We start from the raw sequence: 24,991 nt of genomic DNA, 5'->3' as shown, positions 1-24,991 counted from the left end.
ATTTTTCCATTACCCTTCATATTAGCCCTGCTACATTCCACCTGTGACCCTCATTTTATGAGGGCAATGCTCTTTTATACAATTTTGTAACTATAATAAAGGTCTACTTTAAAATTTTTCAAACTAGACTAAGGACATTTTTAAAAAAAACATAATTAGGGACATAACCAATCTCACTAATTCCTGGTAATGTATTGTAAAACCAAATTATTTGCTAAAAGGTCTAATAAAGCCATATCTTCAGGAAGAGAAAATAACATCTCCTCTATTTTGTCTGGCACAAGAATCTAGTGATTGTTCTCATTTGACTGTTCACTGCATGGTTACCCAACTACTACAAAACTTTTTTCTTACTTTCAGAAACATTTTTCAGAACAGGAACTGGATAAATCATATTTTGAATCAGCATACATTTATTGATTATTCTTTTTGGTTTTTATCACATGAACATAGATAAAACCTACAACATAATGAAAGGAAGAAAGAACAAAAGAACAAACACATATCCTTAACTCTGCCCAACTCTATCTGCTACTATTATAATTATAGCACATATCTTCTAGATTTAAACAGCCAACAGTTTCAATATACCAAACCTCATCTCCAGGAAATAATCCTTATTCACTTTATTCATTGTATTTCCTTAACATGAATAAGAGTTCTCATGGGAGGAGAGGTTTTCAGGAGTGTACCTTGTGTGCAATGCTTGAACATCTCTGGGGGAGAAAAAGTGAGTTTCAGTTAGAGCCAATAAACATCTGGGAAGAAAACACAAGTAATTTTCAAAAAAAGACATGTGAACTAAAGATTTGTTATTTGGAAAAATCCTCACACTATCAGATTGTACAGTTTGCTCTAAAGGACTAAATTACTATTACAAAATTATTTCAGACCCTTTGATAAAAGGTGTTAAATAAATGCAAGGTATAACAATGTTACTTCAGAACATTTTCTGCCATAGCAAGAACTTAGTACTGATTCCAAATTAGAGGGTTGATTCAGCAAGAACTATATTCTGTTTCTGCACTGCAATACCCTGCATGAGGCTATCAAAATTCTGGAAAAACTGTTGTAGCTTTTGTTGGTTTTTTTTATATGGCAACAGCTTAAACTTTTTTTTTGTTCCATCTTTTTAAATTGTCTTTTGGCTAAAAACCTATATACCAAGTTTCAGCTTGATGTGATTGAAATGGCTGAGTTATTGTACACTGAAAATAGAAGGTTATATTGGAAATGCCAACTCATTTTTTTAATGACAGCAGCATTACTTGTGACACATTAATATAGCCAACAACAGTCTTAGTGTTTAACTCCTCTGCTTTAAAGGACAGTTAGAGAAACCAGCCTTTCCCTGAAAACTGTATTAACAATGATACTAGTAGTTACTCAACAGAAATGTTAAATACCTGCTGCCTTTCTAAATACTGATTTGAATGTATTATTTAAATACTGTGAAAAAATTTTTAGCAAGGATAATTTCAGTTTGGGGAAATTTCCTGTTGGGATGTGCATATTTTACAAACACTTTATTGGTCTTCAGTGTTGTCAAGAGTTTTTAATGCACAAGTCTTAATTCCAGTCTTACACTGACTTTGTCTAAACAAGGAAAACATGTATTGGCTTGCATGTTTTAATGAACACATGCTATACACCAGTGTAGATACAGTTTAACACTTTTAAGAAGTGTTAAGACATTGAGGAAAAGCCAGGCCTGGCCAGCCCATTAACCTCTTTCTACATGTTTAAAAATTGATTATGATATGCCTCCACAGCCCAATGAATGGAAGCGAGGTTGGCCGCACAATAGACCTATCTGAGCTGGGGGGAAAAACACATATGAAGACTGACATTGACTACAGCACAGGCTAAGAAATTCAGTGTATATTCAAGGTGCTCAACAGGGGCTGTGTCTACACAAGAAGCTTTACTGCATAATAGATTAGTCTACTGTGCAGTAAAGCATCACCATCTACACATGCTCACATTTACTGTGCAGTAAATTAGTCTCCTGCGCAGTTAGCTACTACCTGTAAATACAGGTAGTAAACTAACTGCTCAGTAGATACTGCACAGTAACATTTGTAGATGCTGACTGGGAGCAGATTTGCTCCTGGGAAGCCTAGCCAGCAGGAGGCCACAGGGGACAGGGAGCTATCTGTCCCTGGTCCTGGCAGTACTCAGCTCCCCGGCTCCTCCCAGGAGCTAGGAGCCAATCAGCACCAGGACTGGGAAGCTCTCTTCCTCCTGTCCCAGCTTCTGGTGTGGAGCTAGCAGCTCTGGAAGACAAGCAGGAGCTGGGAAGTCAGCCCTCACCCATCCTCCGGAGCAGCTCTGGGGAGCAAATGGAGGCTGGGAATCCAGCCCTCACCTGTACCCTGGAGTACCTCCATGCCATGCAGAGCTGTTACGCAGAACAGATGGCTGGATTCCCAGCCCTCGCTCACTCCCTGGAGCAGCCAGCTCCATGGTGTGTAGAGCTACTGTAGGGGACAAGTGAGGGCTGGATTCCCAGCCACCCTCCCCCCCCGCTCCAAGGAGTAGCCGGCTCCATGCCAAACAGGGCAGCTACCAGTGAGTCCGGGGGGCCCCCCCCCCCCCCCCCCCGCCTGGCGGGAGGTTGCTGCCAGTGGGCAGAGCAGGGTGGGAACAGCTCTGTACCGGGCTGCTTCCATTGGGAGCAATTCTGCTTCTAAGAGGGAGCACCTGTAGATGTGCTCCCACATGGGTGACTGGTTCCGCCTTAGTCAGGGGAGGCACATGCCCCCCCAGCGGCCAACCTCGCTGAGTGGCGGGAGAGGGGGGTCCCCGTAGCCAATCCTGCTGACCAGAGGTAAGTCTACTTCAAATTAATAGCAAGTGTAGATGCACCCAGGCTTAGGTAAAATGGGGTAACTAAAACATTTTTAAAAATAACATTTCCCCAGGTCTAAACAAAGCCATTCTATGTAAATTATGAGTAACTCACAAGGCTACTGGTGTTAGCTGAGAAATTCTACTAAAGAGAGTGAAATGACCAGTATAAAACCAACATGTGATAAGAATTGGCCTTATATAAGCATTATAGTCAGAAGCCATTTACTGAAGGGAAGGATTTGATTTTTCTATTGCAAATACCAATCTTATATCATTGTAACTTCATTGTGTTTGATACTTATTCCTGATTTAAATCAATGAAGGAAAGAAGAAAATCAGACCTGTGGTAGTTATTTGGTATTAACGTGGGAATCTTAAACCAGGATAAAGCTTCCTTAAGGGAAAAAGGAAATCTAGAAAACAAATTTATTTAATTAAATCTATGCTGCAGTGTCATTCATACCATCATGGTAATTAATTGAGTTTAAACATAATGTGCTTATTTAATAATTAATAAGTATAAAGTAAACACTAATAGGATTAAAAAGTCAGATAAATGACAATCATTAAATACTAGAGATATTCAGAATCTTCTTGAAAACTAGTGAAATATGTGGTGCACACAGTGATGGTTATAGTCAAAATTGCCTAATATCTCACAATATAACACTAGGTCTGTATTTGCACACTTTTCCCTGCATAGTTGCATGGATATGTATGATCCATGATTGACATTGATCTGACAGCAGAAGCCTCTAATGTAGACACAGTTATACCCGCATTAGTAATCATTAAGTCTTGTTTTGTTTATGCTGGATAGGCTTACTGTGCTGGTAGACCGCATTGTTTTCTAAGCGTGGCTGCAGCATTGTCAAGTAGACAAAGCCACCAGCCCTGTATTTTCAACTACTTAGAATTTGGTCAGACTTGAAAAATTCAGGCTGAAATTATTCATGCTAGCTGTCTGCCTCAATCTTACTTAGTTAATTCATTAGACAATGTCATTAAAAATGCTTTTGCTATTTCCAAGAATGAGATTAGGAAAAAATCTTTGTCTCAGAATAAGAAATTGGTTAAAAGACTAGCTTTAGAAGCACTAGCACCCCCATGCTTTGGAGCAGGGCCTTGAGGGATTATTTTCTGTTTTCATGAGAATCTCCCCAAAATTATCCAAGTTGTAAACCCTTGAAAAATGTCAGTTTGCATAACCTCAGTCTATCCATGTTAGGCTGCTAAACTCTCCAAAGATATTGCCTTCAGTGAGCATGTTCCATCTCTTCACAATCCTGGCATGTGACCAGACTGTCTATATTTGTTCCATCCCAGGACTGCAGAGACCAACGAAGATTTTCACAGCAATTGATACCAGGAACCATTGTGCATGAACTTGGGTATCTTGCTTGCTTGCCTGTTTGGTAGGCTGGTTAAAAAAATAGGAAAAAACAAATATACGTTCATACAAAAATCCTATCTTAAAGCTAAAAATAAATTGCAAATTTGCCTAAAAGGGTAGCTGGGAACTCCCACTGCATATGAAAAATCCCCAAAGGACACACAAAGCTCCAATAGGTGACTCTATCATCACCCATTCCTCACCTTGTTGCAGATGTGGGTTAGCTTTTATTTTTAAAAGTATATAATAAAATTAAATTGTGTGATACAGAAAATCTACTAAAGGCTGAAATATCAGAAGGCAAAGGGGAAAAAATGCAAAAGCTATTAAATCACAAAATGCTAAATAATAACAAAACAAAATAAAACAACTGATTTTCTTGGGGTCTGATTTTTATATTTTCTGAATGATTGAGATTAGCAGAATAGCACATGACTGGAGGGGGCTGTATTCTGGTAATCCCCGGACAAAATAAATTACAGCAGCAACCATTCCTTTAACTGACTTTATAGCAGCAAAAATTTCTAGGGTAGAAGTGGCCTTACTGTTGCTTTTTCTTGATCTTTATAAAACTAGGCTTCACAAAATCATGTTATGCACTTGCCCCAGCATTCTAATATCATTTAGCATTATATTTTTTATATATATATTATATTTCTCTTGTTTACAAATGTTCTTCACACACAGGAGGCAATAGTCTATGATTACCTTATCATTTATAGGTTTTTGTAATGTATTCTGAGAACCCATTAGGGTACATGGTTCGAAAATTCTCATTTTAAGTAGAATAGTTATTAAGCAACTTTAAAATTAATTAGAACTCTTTGCTGCATTTCATTATGAGGTTATTCAGTAATTACTCTGCAGGTCTGGGGTATTTACTAACACAGTAAGTGACAGTACATAATACTGCTAAATTATAACAGCACAGCTGGAGAAGATACTTAGAAAAATGAACAGATAAATGCATTGTTTAAAAAGCAGCAGGGGAAAACTCAGCACCAAACACAATTCTTTTTTTTTCCTCTAGCTACTTTTCCCATGTCTAAATGGTGCTGCAGTCTTCAGCGTAAAGGGCTATCTTCTAATAGTTTAAGTAGCCTTCAGAACAAAAATGGTTGTCTCTGTTTCTTTCGTATGGAACATATTTCTCTCAGGAATGAAAGTGGTAATGGCAATGAGGGAAAGCATGCTAATTACTAATGGGGAAAGTGAAAGAACTATGCCCTTCCTAACACTGAGTTTAATTCAGTGGGACTACTTGTAAAACACTAGTTAATGTGTAGGTGGCAGAATTGGGTCCTAAATTATGCTGAGTTACATCAGATAGTAACTCCACCTTTTGGTGGAAGAAGTCTACTAAATATTTTTAAGATTTGTATTCTATTGTACTTTAATTTCTTATGTGACAAATTTTGTCACTGAGTGTCCCCCACCTCCCTGCCTCTTTTTTAACTAGGAAAATCCAAGCAAAGAACATACAGTTGATGCTAAAGTCTCTTACAGTAAGTAAACTTTTCCAACCTGACTGAAGAATGTCTTGCATTCAAAAGCGTATCTAACTTTATTCCAACTATATAGTTGTTCCAAAAAAAGACATCACCCCCCAAAAATCCTTGCCTTTAACATAATTCCTGGACCATCCAGGCTACAACATCACTTGAATACTATCTTAACCTTTTCTGGCATATTTGGTTTCAGATATCTACTTTTTAAAGTATATTTGGATTATTTTCTTTTTTTTTTTTTTTGTATTTACTGCCTCTACTCAAGACTGGCTTGTCCCAATTATTGATTTCTTTCCCCAGGATCTGTCTATTTAACATTTGGGGGTTATGTGTGTGTGTGTGTGTGTGTGTATGTGTGTGTCTTTTCACTTGTTTGCATCTCCTTCTATTTCTTCAGAACTATTGTTTCCAAAGAGAACCAAAAGAAAGGATACAACCAGCTCTGTTTCTAGCTATATTCAGTATTGAGTACCTCTCAGGGTCCTTCCCTCATGCTTTTTCCTTGGCCTCTTTATCCTTTTTTCTTACTGCCAGATCAAGAAGACAACCATTGTCATTCCCCTCTCCATAGCAACTATGTTGTCTAAAATGTTCTATTCCTTATTCCGTTTTTCATTTCTGTCTCAGGCCGGTTTACACTTAAAATTATTTATAATTTACATAATTTATTTATAATGATTTATAATTTTATATGTTATTAAATTAACATATAATGTCAACTACGGGGATGATTTTTCTTTTTTTTATTAAATACTAGTGTGGGACACAGTTATGTCAGTATAATTGTGCTTATGCTGGTATAATTTATGCCAATTTTGGAAAGTGTCAGAAACTATCCCATTATAAGTATGTTTATACTGACACAACTGCATCCATGGATTTTGCTAATGTAACTAAACCAATAAAGCTATGCTAGCTAAAATCTCCTAGTGTGGGTGAGGCCTCAGGTTACCCAGGACCTTTTGAACCAATTGGATACTGTAATATGCTGGCTGTAGCAGTTTTATCAAACACCACAGCTTGCAGCTTTCACATTGGTTGACTGTGAACTGGGCAAAAATAGTAAAGTGTTTAGAGTAGAGAAATGGCTGACTATGCTGAAGTCAATGGAATTTTTGTTAACAATTTACATGCAGCCAGAATTTCATCCCATAAACTTCAACAATACAACTTGGAGCTAAAGGGTCCATAAGGATTATTGCTTCCCTTTAAAAAAGTCAATTGATATTGCTTAAGTGGAATGCTGGACCACCAATCTCCTAAAAGCAAGCACATGTGAAATGAAAATATCCTTCTCAAAACACCTTGCGCACCAAAAATCACAATGTCACTTTCCCTGACAGATTCCTCCCTGTACTGTTTCTTCTTCAAAATATAATTTAAAAAAAGAGAATACAACATTCTTCACCATCATGCCAGTGCAAATACTGAACACACCAACATCAATAGATTAAATCATGTCCCTGTGAACAGATGAACTGCATGATATTTTATTTTCAGTATGAAAAATGAGTTTGGAGTTAGGATAGACGTTTGGATGTTGAAAGCCAACTCCTAACATAGCCATCTCTTGGATTTTTGAAACCTCGGACAGAACCCATGTGTCCTTCATAGCTAAATGATATATGAGATGGTCATACCCCCATGTTATTCAAAGATGTCTGTATAATAAGACAATGTACACTGAAGATGTAGAGGTAGTGTTTTGAGTTTTTTCTAATTAAAGTCATTGATATGATAAAATTAAATGCAAAATGTTTTGTTCACAATGTTGAGCTGTGAATTTAAGTCAGGTTGTTAAAGCTATTATGTTGAGAGAGAAAAAAATTAAATGCTGAAAATAAAATTACTGCACTGATTCACAAGGGAACTTCGTTGCAGATGAAAAAAAAAATCCTTTATATTGAATCTTCAACTGAAGAGAGCCAGGCATCCCCAAGGTTGAGAGGATCAAGAACACTGCCACCAAGAGGAAGCAATGGTCAGTATTAGTTGGAGACTCCCTTCTGCAGGGCATGGAGGCACCCCCCTGCCAATCTGATCTGTTGTCTTGGGAGGTCTGCTGCTTGCCCAGAGCCCATATCCAAGATGTCATAGAAGGATTACTGAGACTTGTCCAGAACTCTGACTTCCACCCCATACTGCTCATCCATGTGGGCACCAGTGATATTGCCAGGGCAGACCCTGAACAGATCAAAAGTGGCTACGGGGGGGGAGGGGGAAGAGCCTGAGCAGAAGCGGATGCACACTGCAGCTCAATGCATGGCTGCACAAACGGTGTCGCCAGCAGGACTTTGACTTCTTTGACCATAGGATGTTGTTCCAAGAAGATAGCTAGAAAGAGATGGGATCCACCTGATGGAGGGAGAAACATCTTTGCATGCAAGCTAACTAACCTAGCAAAAAGGGGTTTAAACTACGTTTGCTAGGGGATGCAAACCAAAGCTCTGAGATAAGTGGGGAAGCAGGTGACCTGGAGGAAGCACAAACACAAGGGAGAAACAGGAGAAGCCTTCTCATTTTTCTTAAGAAAGTAGGGCAATTGTCTAGTTACTTGTACACAAATGCACGGAGCCTGGAAAGCAAGCGGGAAGAACTGGAAGTCCTTGCAAAGTCACAAAACTATGGTGTGATTGGAATAACAGAGACTTGGTGGGATACCACACATGGCTGGAGCACTGTCATGGATGGGTATAAACTGTTCAAGAAGGGCAGAAGAGTTGTGCTTTATCTAAGAGCTGTATGATTCCTCAGAGTTCCAGTATGAAACTAGAGATAGGCCTGTTGAAAGTGTCTGGGTTAGGGTCAAAGGGGAGAGTAACAAGTGTAACATTGTAGTGGGGGTGTGCTCCAGACAACCAGACCAGGTGGATGAGGCTTTCTTTAAACAGCTAATGGAAGTTTCCAGATCATGAGCCCTGGTTCTCATGTGGGACTTCAGTCACCCTGATATCTGCTGGGAGGGCAATACAGCAGTGTACAGTCAATCCAGGAGGTTTTTGGAGTGTTTTGGGGACAACTTCCTGGTGCAACTGAAGCAGCCAACTAGGGGCCATGCTCTTCTTGACCTGCTCAAAAACAGGGAAGAATTGATGGGGGATGTAGACATGGAAAGCAATTTGGGAAGCAGTGACCATGAGATATTTGAGTTAAGGACCCTGAGGAAAGGAAGGAAGGAAGGAGAGCAGCAGAGTGTGGACCCTGGACTTCAGAAAAGCAGACTTTGACCAGCTCAGGGAACTGACAGGCAGGATCCCCTTGGAGGCCAGTCTGAAGGGAAAAGGAACCCAGAAGAGCTGGCTGTATTTTAAAGAAACCTAACTAAGGATTCAGGAATGAACCATCCCAATGTGCAGGAAAACTAGCAAGTATGGCAGAAAAACAGCTTGGCTTAGCAGGTAACTCTTCAATGAACTAACACGCAAAAAGGAAGCTTACAATTGGAAACTTGGACAAAAGACTAGGGAAGAGTATAAGAGTATTGCTTGGGCATGCAGGGATGAAATCAGGAAGGTCAAAGCACAACTGGAGTTGCAGCTAGCAAGGGACATGAAGGTTAACAAGAAGAGTTTCTACAAGTGTGTCAGCAACAAGAGGAAGACCAGAGAAAGTGTGGGTCCCTTACCGAATGGGAGAAGCAACCTAGTGACAGATGATGTGGAAAATGCTGAAGTGCTCAACGCATTTCTTAACTCAGTCTTCACAGGCCAGGTCAGATCCCAGATTACTGCATGTTGCAGCAGTTTGCGGGGTAAGTGCGTAGCTGACAGTAATGAAAGAAGAGGTTGGGGACTATTTAGAAAAGCTGGACGTGTACAAGTCCATGGGGCTAGACACGATGCACCCGAGGGTGCTGAGGGAGTTGGCTTATATGATTGCAGAGCCATTGGCCATCATCTTTGAAAGCTTATGGCAAGAGAGGTCCTGGATGATTGGAAAAGGGCAATTATAGTGTCCATCATGAAGAAAGGGAAAAAGGAGGATCTAGGGAACTACAAATCAGTAAATCTCACCTCAGTCTCAAGAAAAATCATGGAGCAGGTCCTCAAGGAATCCATTTCTAAGGACTTGGAGAGGAAGGTGATTAGGAACAGTCAGTATGGATTCACCAAGAGCAAGTCATGCCTGGCCAGCCTAATTGCCTTCTGTGATGATTGACTGGCTCTGTGGATGCAGGGAGACCAGTGGATGTGGTATACCTTGACTTCAGCAAGGCTTTTGATACTGTCTCCCATAATGCTCTTGCAAGCAAGCTAAGGAAGCACGGTCTGAATGAATGGACTGTAAGGTGGATAGAAAACTGGCTGGATCATTGTTCTTAAAGGGTAGTAATCAATGGCTCAATGTCTAGTTGACAGCTGGTATCAAGTAGAGTGCCTGAGGGGTCAGTCCTGGGGCTGATTTTGTTCAATATCTTCATCAACAACTTGGAAGGAGGGATGGAGTGAATCCTCAGCAAGTTCACAGATGACACCAAGCTGGGGGGAGTAGTAGATATGTTGGAGGTTAGGGCTAGGATTCAGAGAGACCTAGACAAATTGGAGAATTGGACCAAAATAAATCTAATGAGGTTCAATAAGGAGAAGTGCACAGTCCTACACTTAGAACAGAATAATCCCATGCTCCAGTACAGGCTGGGGACTGACTGACTAAGCAGCAGTTCTGCAGAAAAAGACCTGGAGGTTACAGTGAACAATAAGCTGAATATGAGCCAACCATGTGCCCTTGTTGCCAAGAAGGCTAATGGCATACTGGGCTGCATTAGTAGGAGTGTTGCCAGCAGATCAAGGGAAGTGATTCTCCCCCTTTATTCAGCACTGGTGAGGCCACATCTGGAGTATTGTGTCTAGTTTTGGGCCCCCCATAACAGAAAGGATGTGGACAAATTGGAGAGAGTCCAGTGGTGGGGAGCAAAAACGGTTAGGGAGCTAAGGCACACAGCTTTTGAGGAGAGGCTGAGGGAATTGGGCTTATTTAGTCTGGAGAAGAGAAGACTGAGTGGGAATTTAATTGCAGCTTTCAACTACCTGAAGGGTGGTTCCAAAGAGGATGATGCTACTGTTCTCAGTGGCAGATGACAGAACAAGGAGCAATGGTCTCAAGTTGCAGCAATGAAAATTTAGGTTAGATATTAGGAACAACTTTCTCACGAGGAGAGTAGTAAAGCACTGGAGCAGGCTTCTCAGAGAGGTTTTGGAATCTCCATTCTTGGAGGTTTTTAGGACCCAGGTAGACAAAGCCTTGGCTGGGATGATCGAGTAGGGGATGGTCCTGTTTTGAGCAGAGGGTTGGACTCCTGATACCCCTTCCAACCCTAATTTTCTATGATTCTAGGTGCTTGTACACATGATGGGAATTTAAGCCTCAAGGTTGTATTTTATGCCCCCTAAACTGAAACGGTAGGTTTTTAATTGAAACCCACCGTTTCAATTTTTCCATCACATTATGGTTAGGGGCCCAATCCCCCTTTTTTTTGGAGCTTGCCTGGAGCTGCAGGGTGAGCTGCTGGCAAACTGAGTGGCTCCTGATCTGTGGAAGGCCCCTGGTCCTTCCCTCCACAGTGGTGGTGCTCCCTGGGGCCACCCAGGAGGGCTGTCAGTGGGCTGGGTGCTTTCGCAGCCAGCTTGGGGTCAGGGAAGAGTTGGATCGGGCCAGATGCTGCTTCCTATCAGCCCACCAGAGCAGCCCCTGGGGGTGCTGCCACCATGGAGGGAAGGACCATGGCTCCCCACAGCTCAGGGGCCACTTAGCCATTTAAAACCTCCAAAACTCTTGAACATGTAGTGTGATGTCATTAAGCCACGCAGTGACATTTTGGTTGTGTGTGCATGTTAATGGTGTCATGTGTACAAGCACCCTATGATTCTATTTCACTTTTGCCTACAAGAATGTCATTTTTTTAAAAAGTAGTTCTATCAGTATGTCTATTCCTGAACTGTGCATCTGCCCATGACAGGAATGACAGGTAAGTATTATAAAAGTCATTTGAAAGACAGACTACACATGTAGCCAGATTTTATTAAAGAAAATTTGTCTGGGCATCTTCATGCTTTCATTTTTGTATGATTCCTGTTATAGCCAGTGGAGCTGAGTAATTGCATATGTACAAAAGACAAGGATTTTCTGTGGTATCTTTTGTTGAACAAGCTTGTGGGCATCACATGTCCTTCCTCAGAACTAAGAAGAGGCAGGTGCAGGTGAGCCAAGTCACAGTTTAGCTCAGCCTGTGCCTGCTTCTTTGTTAAACCTGAGGAAGGACACCTGATGCCTGAAACCTTGTCCAGTGGTTCTCCCAATTATACAACTGGTCCTATGAAAGGTATTGCAGAAAAATGATTGCTGTTCCTGGACCATGATGGCTACAACAGCATTCCAACATTAAATGCAAATTGCAAAGGAATAATTCTTAGCTGTTTCTGAGAGTAATAATGATAACTGTGCACACATTTTTGCACATGCCTCAAGCTCATCTACTGATTGTTATTCCCAAAACAATCAATATTAGAACGTAACTGGAAAAAAAATTAAAAATCCAGAGTTCTGTGGTCTTAGAAGTAGAAATTTGGGGGAGGGAAGGGTGGTGTAGAATTGGCTTTAAGGCCAATTTCAAAGCACTTCCATACCCAGTCCTCAAATTGTGGTCCAACTTCTCTGTGGCCACTGAATGCCATAGCTTACTAAGTGCCTTCCTTTGAGCTGAAGGTTGTTTGGGGGCTATATAGAAGTTTCATGTAATACACATAAGCAGGGGCTGGAACCCAGGATTTTTCCTGCTACATCAATGCCCTAACCCTTGTGCTACAGAATTATGCTTTCTAGTATCACTCTCCTTCTGGCTTCATGAATCCTGAATTTACTGTAGCTATAACAACCTGGGTGCTCCCTAACCTGGCTAACCTGCATCCAAGTGGTTAGATCAGTCTCCTGAAAGGTGAAAGATATGGGTTTGAATCCTCTCCAGTTGAAAAGGGGATTAAAACCTGGTCTCCCACTTCCTAGAGGTATGTCATAGCCACCAAGTTATTATGTAAAAGGCCATAACCACAGTAGTCTTAGGAGTGAGCCATGTTCACTCTTTTCAGAGAGGTACCTACTTTCAAGAGTTGGTGCCAAGCTCTGCATACTGATTTGGAAGCACCTCCCTTCCGATTCTGATGCAGATGTCCAAGCCTTCAGATACCACAGCCACATCCCTGTGCTTAGCTCTCTTGTTGCCTAGCTCTCAGTGGCTTCCTTCTCAGAAAACAGATGTTTCAGATCACCCTTCTTTGGCACCTTACTCTCCACATGTGCTTCCAGGTGCCTAACTCCAGGCTTCAGATTCCAACCCAGTGTACAAGAGCCTACAATTTAGGTGTTGCTGCCATCCCTATATTGGAGATGCTCAAGACCACCCTTTTTAAATACTAAGAACCAGCTCCACTGTTTAGGATTGTGCTGCACGGTGCACAATAGAATAAATGGGCCTCTTCTAAAGTCAATAGGTCATTGTTTATATTGTGAAAAATGGTATTGTTTTTTCAAGTGAATTAACTCTAATTGAGTTGACATTTGAAAGCACCCTTGGGAAACATCCATGTGGACACAGTTTAACACCCTAACACCCATGCAGACATGTTTGTAAAGTGGGCTTCCCAATTATGTTTAATTGAGCTCTCTATTGAAGTTTAAAAAAAACCCTCCCAAAACCTCTTTTGTGGTTGAGAGGGACCATCTGTGGTTCTGTAGTGCTTCTATTTTCTGGACTACTTAAGCCCTGTAAGGAAAGGGGGAGGGAGGCTGGTTTCCACAGACAGCACAGCTATATGAGAGTCATTACAAATTCTGCGCACCTCAGAGTGCTACCCTGTGCAACCACCCTCGCCTTTAAAAAAGGCTTGCCACTGCACAAGAACAGGCTTGTAAAATCAATCCATGGACTCAGAAACCTTGAGGAGAGGGCAGTGTTGGGCACTATTCCTGTCAACTCTGGTGCACACATGCTTCCAACTGGTACAAGAGGTAGGCAACTAAATACCTTTGTGGATCTGGTCCTTACTACATCAGTGCATAAGTTATGTATGTACTGATCTACAAGCATATTGGGTCAGTTGTAGTTCTTGGCAAGTCCAGGGTGTTGCACGTAGTTCTTACACCTAAAAAACACCCAGGATGATTCTCTTAATCTACAAAGGGGTCATAAGCATACAATGTGCCTTGTACACTGTCCAAGAATCGTTTAATTGATTAAAGATTAAAATGAGAGCCTTCTCACTTGTCTAAGCATGTACTTAAAAGCTCAGGCGAATAGGGTCCCGTAAGCAGATTTCTGTATGATTCAGTGTTTAATGTTGCCCATACCTGCCCACATTTTCACAGGCACATTTGTTAAATGTTGATTGTCATATCATTGTAAATATTACATGAAACTGTCTTAAATGCAAAAAGCCCGTCATGAGCAACATTTAGCTTGTAATTGTAGTTATTACTTAAATGTTGTTAGAACAGAGTATTTCCCTTGAATTGTCATAAATCATGCTTTCTTTCCCATAATTTCATTATACATATGCATGCTTTCACTTTAATCTTTTAAAAATATATTATTCAGCTTAGAAGAGTGTTTTGTGAAGGTTAAAACTATGGTAATGCTTTCAACGAAAAAAGAGTTACATAACCTGTCACATTTAATGAGTTAGGTGGTAGTTTCCCCTACACTTGCCCTGCACTTACTGTCAGCATCACCAAAGAAAGTCCTTGTCTTCTGATCTAGACATGATTGCTTGCCTCCTTCGAGCAAAAGCTTTTGTCAACCATAAGCTGAATTTTCACTTTTGTCATACAGACAACTCTCCTAAAATCAAGAGGAGCTTTGTGGAGGAAAGAAATGCAAAACCAAGTTTTGTGTTACTTTTCTATAAAACAATGGGCTGTTATTTGCCATTGATTTTTTTTAATACATATTCTTTAATAAAATAAGACTAATTGTTCTGTCATTCTAAGTAACCACAATGGAATCAAAGGGGATAAACCACAGTCAAACCAGAATTTGTTAGTTTGTATTATAGTATGAAAACATAGCACCTCAAAGAATTTATAACCTAAGTAGGCATTAAAAAGGTTTAAGCAACAAAGCGTTGTGTCCATTTTACAGATGGGAAGATGAGATATAGATTATGTGACTTGCCCGAACTAAAATAGGAAGCCTGTGGCAGATTGGAAATTCAACACAGATTCCATGAGCCCATTCCAATACCATCAAGTACAAGATCATTCTTCATCTCTAGTGAGAAGAAAACTGGGCCCATTAGGTTCATCTACATGTGGTATTAGTGTGATGCAATAAACTCCAGCGCAGTTTGTGCCGGAGTTGGCTGCTCCCAGGTGCAGCATTTACACATGCCCAGGACCACAGCACACTGAGCTGGGGTGGAGCAGCCCCAGGATGGCAGGGAGTCCGGGGGGGAGGGGGTCAGCCCCGGGCTCTGGGAGGTGGTGGCAGTGCTGGCTTGTGCTGCAGCATAGAGCCCTGTTGCTAGGCAGCAGGCAAGGGTCTGGCCCCCTGCTGCCTGGGTGCAATGTATGCCCGGGTCACCACTTACACATTCGTTTCATCATCGTAAGACAGTACTATCTTACAGTGGAGTTAACTAATCTGCTGCATCCTAATACAGGCACTTGTATAGACAGTGACCCTTTACTGTGGAGCCAATTAGGCAACTCCACAATAAAGTGCATATGCAGATGCACCCATTGGCCGCATCCAGACGAGCATGGCTGTGCAGTATTTGGCGCTGCAGACCTGTCTGCAGCGCCACATAACGCACATCCAGGTATTACCTGCGCTGCTAGCTTGCAGTGCAAGGGGGTTTTTTTGACCCCTGGCTCTCACAAAGAAAAAAAGCAGGGTGGTGCAGGGGGACAGTACATGTAACCCAAAACCAGAACCTGACCGACTGAAGCCAGGCTCCAAGTTGCCAGAGCAACATGGCTGCAGCTTTCCCAGACCTTAGGACTCCAGGTAAGGCTGCTGGAGCCAGTAACAGTGCCAGTGGCTTCCCAACCCCACCTCGGGTAACCTGCCATGTGCCAGAAGGTGCATGGCACAGGTGTTTCCCAGGGACAACTAGCAGTGGCACAAGGGTGCTAGTTGTCCCTGGGGAGCCAAACATCTGCATTTGTCTGGACATAGCAATTGTATCTAATTTCATTATATAGTGAGAACCACTGGGAGAGGTACATCTAGTGTTCTGCAACCATGGTTGCATAATATAGGCCAGGCCTTCTTTTAAGATAAGGGAATGGATAATACAGGATTCTTGCCATTGGGTCCAGAATAAGAAAGAACAAAGACGACAGAATGGATCACAAAATGAATAGATATCTACTATGCACGCTGTTGCAAAAAAAAAAAGCAAATGTCATTATCGAATGCACAAACAGGAGTGTCTTACAGACATGTCAAGTAATTATTCTATTCTATTAAGCACTGATGATACCACAGCTGTGTCCAGTTTTCTGCACTGTACTTTTGAAGATAGTATCTACAGTCCAGAATAGAGAAACAAAAATAAGGTTTAGTAAATGTATCCCTTGAGAAAAGTAAAAAAAAAAAAAGGGGGTTTAGTTTAGAAAAAAGAGATAAAGGGGAAGGAGGCAGTACGTTGCAAGTATGTATAAAACTGTTACAAGGAAGATAGTAGATATTTGTACTCCCATCCTCACAGAGTGGTCCAAAAAGTAACTGGTATAATTTGGAGAAAGTCAGATATTGGCTGGGTTTTAAAAACAAACAAAAACCCCTTTCTTTTTGTTTTATCTTGCACATGGCCTTTCCCCCAAAAATTCAGCTATTAGAAATTTGGGTGTGCATTATAAGTAAAGAAATAAGGTAATATCAGTTTCTGTCTCTGCGGCAGGGGGTGGGGAGGAACAAAACTAAAATAACACTGCAGTGTTGCACATGGAGTGCCTTAACTGTGAGCTATGGCCACACTCTCTTTCCCCTCACCAGAAGCTCCTGCTGCAGAAGGAGACACATTTTTTTTTCCTTCTACTTTCAAAAACAAGGAGCATATCTTACTTGGAGACGTTATGTGCGAGAAAGTGTGGTATCATAACAAGCAAGCCATGAAACAGGTGAAATTACAGAGGTTATAGAATCCGCATCATCAAAGATTTTCAAGAGCAGCGCAGATGAGTGCTGTATCCTTAATTCTACCTTAGAGCAGGGTGAAGACTACTGAGGACCTGTCTAATTCTACAGTACATTTCTGATTCTATGCCAATGAACATACTACGATAAAAATATCCTGACTGCATATACCAGTAGGTAGAACTTTTGGGCTGTCTCTAGAAACAGGGGGAAATGTTAAAGAATGCCAAATGCCTACAGCAAGAATTCTTGTATGTAATATTTTATTGGACCAACTGCATTTTTGGGATAATCATAGGCAAGCCTTTCAGGTATCACAGTACCCTTGAGAACAACGTAGAATGATATCCAAGTCTCCGTACATCTACCCCAACCATATGGTTGGCCCAATAAGCGATTGCCCTTAAGAATTCTTGCATCTCGCATATTCCCTGGACCAACACAAGACCATCACCTTGACACTACCAAAAATGCCTACAGCAGCAGTTTTATTTTTTGGGGAGGGACACCTCACTTCCAGTCTATACCCACTTATTGTAACTGAGTTCCGGTGGGCCCCAACACTATTTAGAAGTGTTCTGACCCCAAATAGGATTGAGACACCTAGGGTGACAAGTATCTCATTTGTACTGACATAACATTTTTATGGAGACACTAATTGTGAGCCAATAGAAATTATCACCCTTAATTGTGCCACTTCCAAGGAAAATCAGTGCACAACAAAAGGTAGTAACAGCCTGCTGTTTTATTGTGGTAGATATCTGATAACTCTGCCATGAGAGAGCACGAGCAGCCTGAGCTGCTTGTACTCTCCAACCACCCCAGGCAGGTGCTTTGTAGGCCTGAGAGCCCCTGAAACCTCCAGAACACCTGCCCACTTCCACTGCTTCCAGAAAGGCAAGGCACCCTGGAGAATCTCAGGGTGCTTCTCCATAGGTGGGAAAGCCCTACTTTCTCTGTTCTGCCAGACCTGTTCCAGGAAGCAAGTCTGGCCGAGCAGGAAAAGTGAGGAGATCACATCAACCCTGCATCTTCAAGAACAGGACAAGGGGTGACATGCGTTTTGCCCAGTGAAACAGGTTAGCTGTGCTGTGCCACATCATAGCACAGATGGTCCGCTTCATTCGGTGATGTCCGTTTCCACTGTGAGAACTGTTCATCAAAGGATAGGAAAACATGACTGTCGCAGAGAAACACAACAGCTGTAAATCCTTATACGTACATCTACCTCATGTCCAACACAACAGCTATAAATTAGACACTATTACCTATACACTCTCTTTATTTTTTAAACTTCCTCACAGTGATTCCCTTAGGCAGTCTGTTTTTTTATTAAGGTTCTGAATAGGAAACACATCCTAAAAGGATGCTAAAAGGAACACATTTGATTTACCTTTTAAATCCTTCTCTCTTTACTTTCTATCCACATAGATTTTTGTGACTACCAAGTACTATAAGAGGGTAAAGCACAGTTAGACCAATAATGACCAAAATACAAAATTCAACAAATACAGGACTGGATTAGACATCCTGTTCCCTGGATCCAGTTTCTAAACATATCACTCTCTTCTGTCTCTAGAGCATAACAAAACATAAAGTTAACAATAGGATTTTTTTTCAAGGTGAAGATGGTTGAGAATGTTGTTATAGGAAAGCTATAAAGACAAACCCCATCTATTTAATCCTGAGTGTAGTGAGGGTAATTGTCCTTCTTGTTTGATCTTGTAGTAAGTTCCACATTCTTGGCCTGATTCCTACAGAAATTCTCCTTTAGATAGAAGTCTTTCCCATGTGTCAACAGCATAATTTTTCCAGTGTAACTAAGCTATCATGAGAGGTCATTGTGCTGATTGTTTAGGCCAATGCCATCAAGCCTTTGGAGAGGAAAAAAAATATATATTGGCAAAACAGCCTTGAACAAGTCTGCTTAACAGGGAACAATAAAATGAGATGATGGTCCCAATAGTTTGCATTGTGAGATGCGCTGTTGCATTCTGGACTAGTGACTTGTTTCAAACACTGCTCTTCACTTTGACATGTGAATTGCAATAGTTGAGTTGGTCCATTATAAAACTGTGGTTCTGGCCAGATCAGAATTTGACAGGATTGGGCTACTTGTCTGGCCAGGTAAAGATAAAAAAATACTCTTTATTAACATGGCTATTGGATGTTTCATCATATTGCAAAATAAGACTAACAATTTTACAATCTAATAGTAAATGTTTTCATTGCTGGGGGTGATATAACTAAATACGTGAATTTTCTAAAACTAATTTTAAATGAAAGTCTCCATCTCTGCAATAGTAACCAATTGCTTGCATTAGTCAAAAGTAATGGTAAACAAACCAGAGACAAGCAAACTTTCACAATTTATCTTAAGCTGTTATGCTTAAACCTGATCATTTGTGTCAACATTGTTAAATGTTTCACTGCAGGTCACCCCAGCGGAAACCTCCAGTTAATGCAATTTAGTAGTAAAAAAGGATGTATTTAGTTTCCCCCCAATCATTTGAAAACATTCTGTGAGAAGTAGCCTTTAGTATTTGAATATACATATGCAGACAAAATGCATCCATTTGCTCTGAAGCTACAGAAAGCAGACACAGTACAAACAGGAAAAACCAGATGCAATGTCTGCTAGTTATTGAAATCTTGCTTAATAGAATCAGCTGCACATCAGTATCAAAACCAAAAGCCAATTGCCAAAAGCATTTACTGAAGGCATCTATTGATGCTTATTAGAATCTTGTTTACTAGAATCAAAACCTGAAACCACACTCATTGCACACAAGTATGTGTCCTACCTATTAGAATAAAATCTGCATACATGAATGTTCGCTGTAGTTATGCAATGGCCAATGACTAATCAGCACATACAATCATGGCATCAAGCACAAGCAGAAAGACATTAGCATAGCAAGTTAATTGATTGATGTTTATAGTAATGAGTGAAATTAAATGAAGTACCTAGACTGTAAGGAGTTTCTTGATGGCACTCCACATGGTTTTACTTTGTTCTCTTTACTTGCCACTGTTTATTAGAATCAAGTGTTCTGCCCAATGTAATTTTTTTTAACTTCTGGATGGGATACAGTGGGATCTATTGCTACATTGACTCCTCCACAATAGACTAGGTATAAACCACAAAGACCGTTGCAGACACTGTTATCCTTATCATCAGTGGGAAGATTCCTTTGTCCCTACCCAAGAAGTTGTTAGCTCATTCCTTTGATTAAACCCATAGGAAAAGTTTTATCATGTGAAAGTATGAAGTACTTATCATTGTCCATAAATAGGGTAAATTTGTGTAGTGTTTATGTAAAAATCTTAAACTTCCACAATGCAGGTTACATTTGTGGTGGATAAACCCACTGGATAAAAAGAACAACTTCAGGGCAGGGGCATATGGAAAGGTTATTGTGAGGTAAACAAGGGTGAGGAGTTGCAGTATGTAAGCTATTCCATGATAAATCACCTATGTGCATGCTTATACCCCAAAATAAATGAAAGGTAGCTCTCAGTAGCTAATTTGGTGCATCTAACTAAAACTGCTATTCTCTCTTTGATATGCTGCTTGAAACTGTGCATTCATTTCCAACTGCACTTCTACTATTCTTTTAAATTAAAAAAATATCGGATTAGGTACAATTATATTTCACTGGAGTTGAAAATGTAATCATATAATGGAAGTCAGGTAATTACCGTATTTCACAGTGCACAAGTCCAGTTTTGAAGCCCAATTTTTGTCTTCAGAATGTTTCAATGTTTCAGAAAAAACATTTTTGAAAGATAACTCATGAAGACATTTGTTTTTAATATTGATTGCAGGCAGCATCCTGTAATTGGCTTTATTACATTTTTAAAATACTTTTTTATTTAGGCAACATATGACAGATTTGGTCAGTTTCTTTTTAAAGTTTTTTAAAGTTAATTTTTTTTAGTTATCAATGATCCATCAACGCTGCTTTCAGAGAGCCAAAAGCTTCTTCCCAGTGCAGAAGCTCTAACCATTGATCACCTATATTCCTACCATCAGGCCCCTGAAAGAAAGAAAAAAAAAAAAAGTAAAAGATGAGGGAGTAATAGGAGTGAAGGGTTTATTCCGTGTTCTCTTTAAAGGTGTATAAAAAGTCTCAAAAGGTATTCCTGTGCCCACAAAAAAAACTTTTGTCCTCGTTATTTTATAAACATCAGCTTTGGCTTATGTAGTTTAATTGGGAAATTCAGAGGTTGCATGCTGTTAAGTCTTATAACACTTCCTTTCTTCAAAAATGTTAACCACTAGACGGTTTAAGGACTCTCAAAACTAACAAAAATTAGTTTGGATAGTTCAACTGAAAATCCCTTCCTCTTCAATCACTTAATTTACACCATTATAAAAGTGGGGTCTACATTGCAAAAATCCACTAGCCAAGAGAGAACTAACTGCTACTATAAAAAAAGTTGCAGCTTGCACGAAAGGAAAAAAAAGAAACCTTTCTAGACCCTTTGTACATAAGGCATCCAATAAAGTTTGTAAGTCCACTTTTTCCTTTGAAGGTAACTTAACAACTCCCACCAAAAAACTTTCAAGTAGTACTTAAACATCTGTTGTTTAACCTTGGGATGTATAATCTACTAGCAGTTAAGAAAAACAGAAATATCTGGATTCATTAATTCAAAAATATAACAATTTTGAAACTGGCCTTTTATTTTTTAATCTATTGGCAATACAAAAATATATACTAGCTACAGTATAACACATTTATATTAAACATGTCAGGAATATAAAAACATGAGTAAAAAGAATGAGCAAATGCTGAAGAGAGGAAATTATATATTAATACTATTGGATTTTGATTCATTTATATTGAGCAGAAATATTAATCAAGCTAAAAGTCATTAAACCAATTGCTTTTCCCATTTTACAGACATCCTTTGTTTAAAATGTTTTAAAATGCTTTGAGATTTTTGTAAGTGTAAATGTTATCTCATTTGGTTACTGCTTGTTTTTCTTGTCCTGGACAATAAGAAGAAGAAAGTTTACTTCATTTTATTATTGATGCTTGCTTTTCATTTTCAAGTTCTCAGACATTAAATATGTGTTTACATTTCAAAGCCTACAGGTTTTGAACTGATGATGTTACAATGGTATTAGAAATCTACCGAAGGGTCCAGTGCTATGTGACTAAAGCAAAAAAAATATTAAGTACTCACCTGCTTTCCTCAACTGGCTAGTAATACCCTATATCAACACCTCACAGAAACTACCTCACTTCTAATGTAACTCCACTGAAAAAAACAATGCAAGGATCAGCTTCTCTGTATTTGGGTTACCAGCTTCCAATCTAATAAGACATGTTCCTCTAGATCCTTGATCATAAAATGGGAGCTATAAAATAAAAATAATGTATATACAAGAACATGTTGATCAAAGCAAATTTGTTTTTAATTTCTGAAACAAGCTTTCAAACAAATTTGTTTTGAACTTTTAAGTTTCAATACCTTTATCCTAAGGCATGGATTTCTGTTCACTTCCCCCTCCTCACCAGATTTTTCCACCTGCCCCTTTCTGAAGTAAAGGGAGGGAAGGGAGAAGTCACTTCACTTGTGCTTTTAATTAAGCTAACACTTTGATATTCCTTGACCTGTAGAATTTAGTCCTAGAAAATATGAGTTATCCCCTAAATCACTTGTTTAAACGTTTCTTCAAGTTTTCTAGATCTACTGCATCAACTTCATGGAGAAATAATACCGTTGCTTTTGACTCATGGGGGTTAAACTCAACAGTCATCAAACAGCAAAGATCTATTAGTTCTCTTTGGCATCTCTGTAAACCATCCTTAAGTTTTGGATGTAAAGCAGGATCTTTCTTTAACATCTTCATTTCAGGCACTGAAAACCCAATCAAACTGGTTAAAATTTCATCAGCAAAATTTACCTCTAGGTAAGAAGTACCATCAGAAATTTTTGCCAGGACACTCCAGAAACCATTGTTGCTTGTAAGATTTCCAGTAAGGGTTACAATGAAGGCTTTAAGTTTCACAGTTGTAACTGTTTCTGGCTTATTTGCAAGGAGCACAGAAATATATGTAAAAGGTGGAGAATGTAAATCAAGACCTCTACAGTTTTCTGTTGCTTTGGAAGAAAAGGCTTCTACATTGTGCTCCTGCTTCGCAAGTTGTGGTTCATTTTTTGAAAAGTTAACTTGTCCATTGTTCAAAGGTATGTTGTCAGAAAAGCTATGAGGTTTCTGAACACTCTTGACTAGGTCCACTTTGCTACCAGCCTCCTGTTCAAAAGGATTTTCCAATGACAAATCAGCTGTAAAGTTATGGGTCTGCCAGACACTATGCTGTGGTGAGAAATTATTTGTATTACTTTTGCTTCCAACAGATAATTCTCTCTCCAAAAACTGATGTTCCCTAGTACATTGTGCAAGTTTATAAACCCTTTCATTTTTACCATCTTTTTCAGGCATGCAATTTAAAGATGAAATGCATGAGGTTCTAGGCATATTTGAAAGTTGTTCTGTAATTATAGATACATTTCTGTCTTCGACCAGAGGCTGCACTCTCTGAATTTCTTCTAGCTCTTGTTGGATCTCTTCTTCTAAAAATAAAGCCTCCTCTAATGCAATGCCATCTAAATCTCCATCAACATACTCCACAGCTGGAACACTTGGCTCTTTATTTGCCCCAGGCAAAGGGTTCCCAAATCTTTGTTGCGAACAGTTTCCACTGCTTGAAGTAAGTGAAGGTGTGGTTGTATTTGAACTGTCACTTCTACTACAATATCCACTTTCTAAGGCTGTCTCAACATTTACAGAAAATGCATTTTCATCAAGACTTGCTAAAAGCTCTTCATCTGAAGGCCCTATATCTTGGCCCAGCTCATCTACAGGTCCTGCAGTAACTCGTTCATGATCACTTTGTTCAACAGGATTAGGGTTCTCAGCTTCTCCAATCAATCTTGCAAGGACTCTTTCCTGACTGTACTCCTGTAGAAGAACATCCACTTCACCCCCTAGCAATTTCACATTTTCTGGTTTAAGCAAGAGAACTCCAAGACGATACACAATGTTACCTTGCACCATAATTTTTGTACCTGGAGGAAGACCACTATGGAGAACAGGAACTGGTTGGTATTCCATACCCTGAATCTGATGTATTCCATCAGTTAGCTGCAGCATTAGCATTCGAGTAGGCTTTGCTTCCCAGGTCTTTTGAGATGCCTGATTGTTGGCTGTTACTTCTTCATTTAGGGTGCTTTTCCCTCTTATCTTTTGCAATTGGGAATATGCAGGCTGGCTGACATCAACCAATGAATCAATCTGTATGGAATAAAAGCCAGAGAGTTCTCCTTTAGGAGCATCTAAGATACCGTCAGGCAAAACAGGATATTCCAAATCTCTAAGATCCGTAAGGAGCCACTGCTCAAACACTTGTTTGTTTATTTGAGCTTGTGTTAAATTATCACTGCCATTTTCTTGCTGGATCCAGTTAATACAAGCTTCTAACCATGTCCGAGGAACTTTAACATGCCATGTAGATGAAAGCCAGGTTTGCACTCTTGCTGCAATACTAGAAGTAGACATATTTTAATCTGGAGGAAAAGTGCAAGAAATCCCTAAAAAGAAACAAGAGATGTGTCAACTTTCTGGCAGCGGCCAAATAAAATACACCTTTTGATTTATGCTCTAGTTTGCTCCTTAATATATAATTTAGCTACTCCAAATGTGACTACATAAAAAAAGCAATTAAAATTTTCAATTATAAATACATTCCTGTAGAACTGGAAAGAAACCAATAGCTCTATGTATTTAAGTACAATCAAACTTGAGCCAATAAACAAATGCCAACTCGTATGAAAAGTCTAAGTATCCAGTTTCTCACCACAAAATGAAGGGAGAAAGTTGTGAGACTTCTACCAGTGCCTTCCACAGAAACCCTCTTCTTGGCTTCTGGCAAGTACAATTCAAACTCTCCTTTTAGTTTCTGGGAAAAAGAAAACCTTGCTTCTTCCATAAACTAAATAGCAAAAGGGGGAGCAAGTTTCTTCTCAGCCACAGTTTACTATTTTTCTCTCTCTCTAAGTTGTTTTGGCACAAAGTTCCCAAACAGCTAT

General features: G+C 39.8%; 1 protein-coding gene across 5 annotated transcripts in view; it reads right to left on the bottom strand.

Annotated features, from left to right (window-relative positions):
• Positions 1–20,679: 20,679 nt before the first annotated feature.
• Positions 20,680–24,991, bottom strand: part of RMI1 (RecQ mediated genome instability 1) — a 5,930-nt gene continuing 1,618 nt past the window's right edge. Inside the window, exons 2-3 of one of the 5 annotated variants that reach the window (XM_014519312.2) lie at positions 22,806–24,493; positions 20,680–20,925 (exon numbers count right to left, since the gene is read on the bottom strand). In XM_014519312.2, coding sequence (XP_014374798.1) covers positions 20,830–20,925; positions 22,806–24,461 — 1,752 coding nt within the window. In that variant the 5' untranslated portion in view covers positions 24,462–24,493 and the 3' untranslated portion in view covers positions 20,680–20,829. Of the gene's footprint in view, positions 20,926–20,978; positions 24,496–24,759; positions 24,960–24,991 lie in introns of those variants that run through there. The other 4 variants (XM_025202511.1, XM_025202512.1, XM_006022299.3 and 1 more) reach the window with 4 other exon arrangements.

This window comes from Alligator sinensis, unplaced genomic scaffold, assembly GCF_000455745.1.
Source record: "Alligator sinensis unplaced genomic scaffold, ASM45574v1 scaffold226_1, whole genome shotgun sequence".
Classification (NCBI taxonomy): domain Eukaryota; kingdom Metazoa; phylum Chordata; order Crocodylia; family Alligatoridae; genus Alligator; species Alligator sinensis.
Note: the sequence above shows the minus strand (reverse complement) of the source record. Positions and strands in the feature narration are given on the sequence as shown.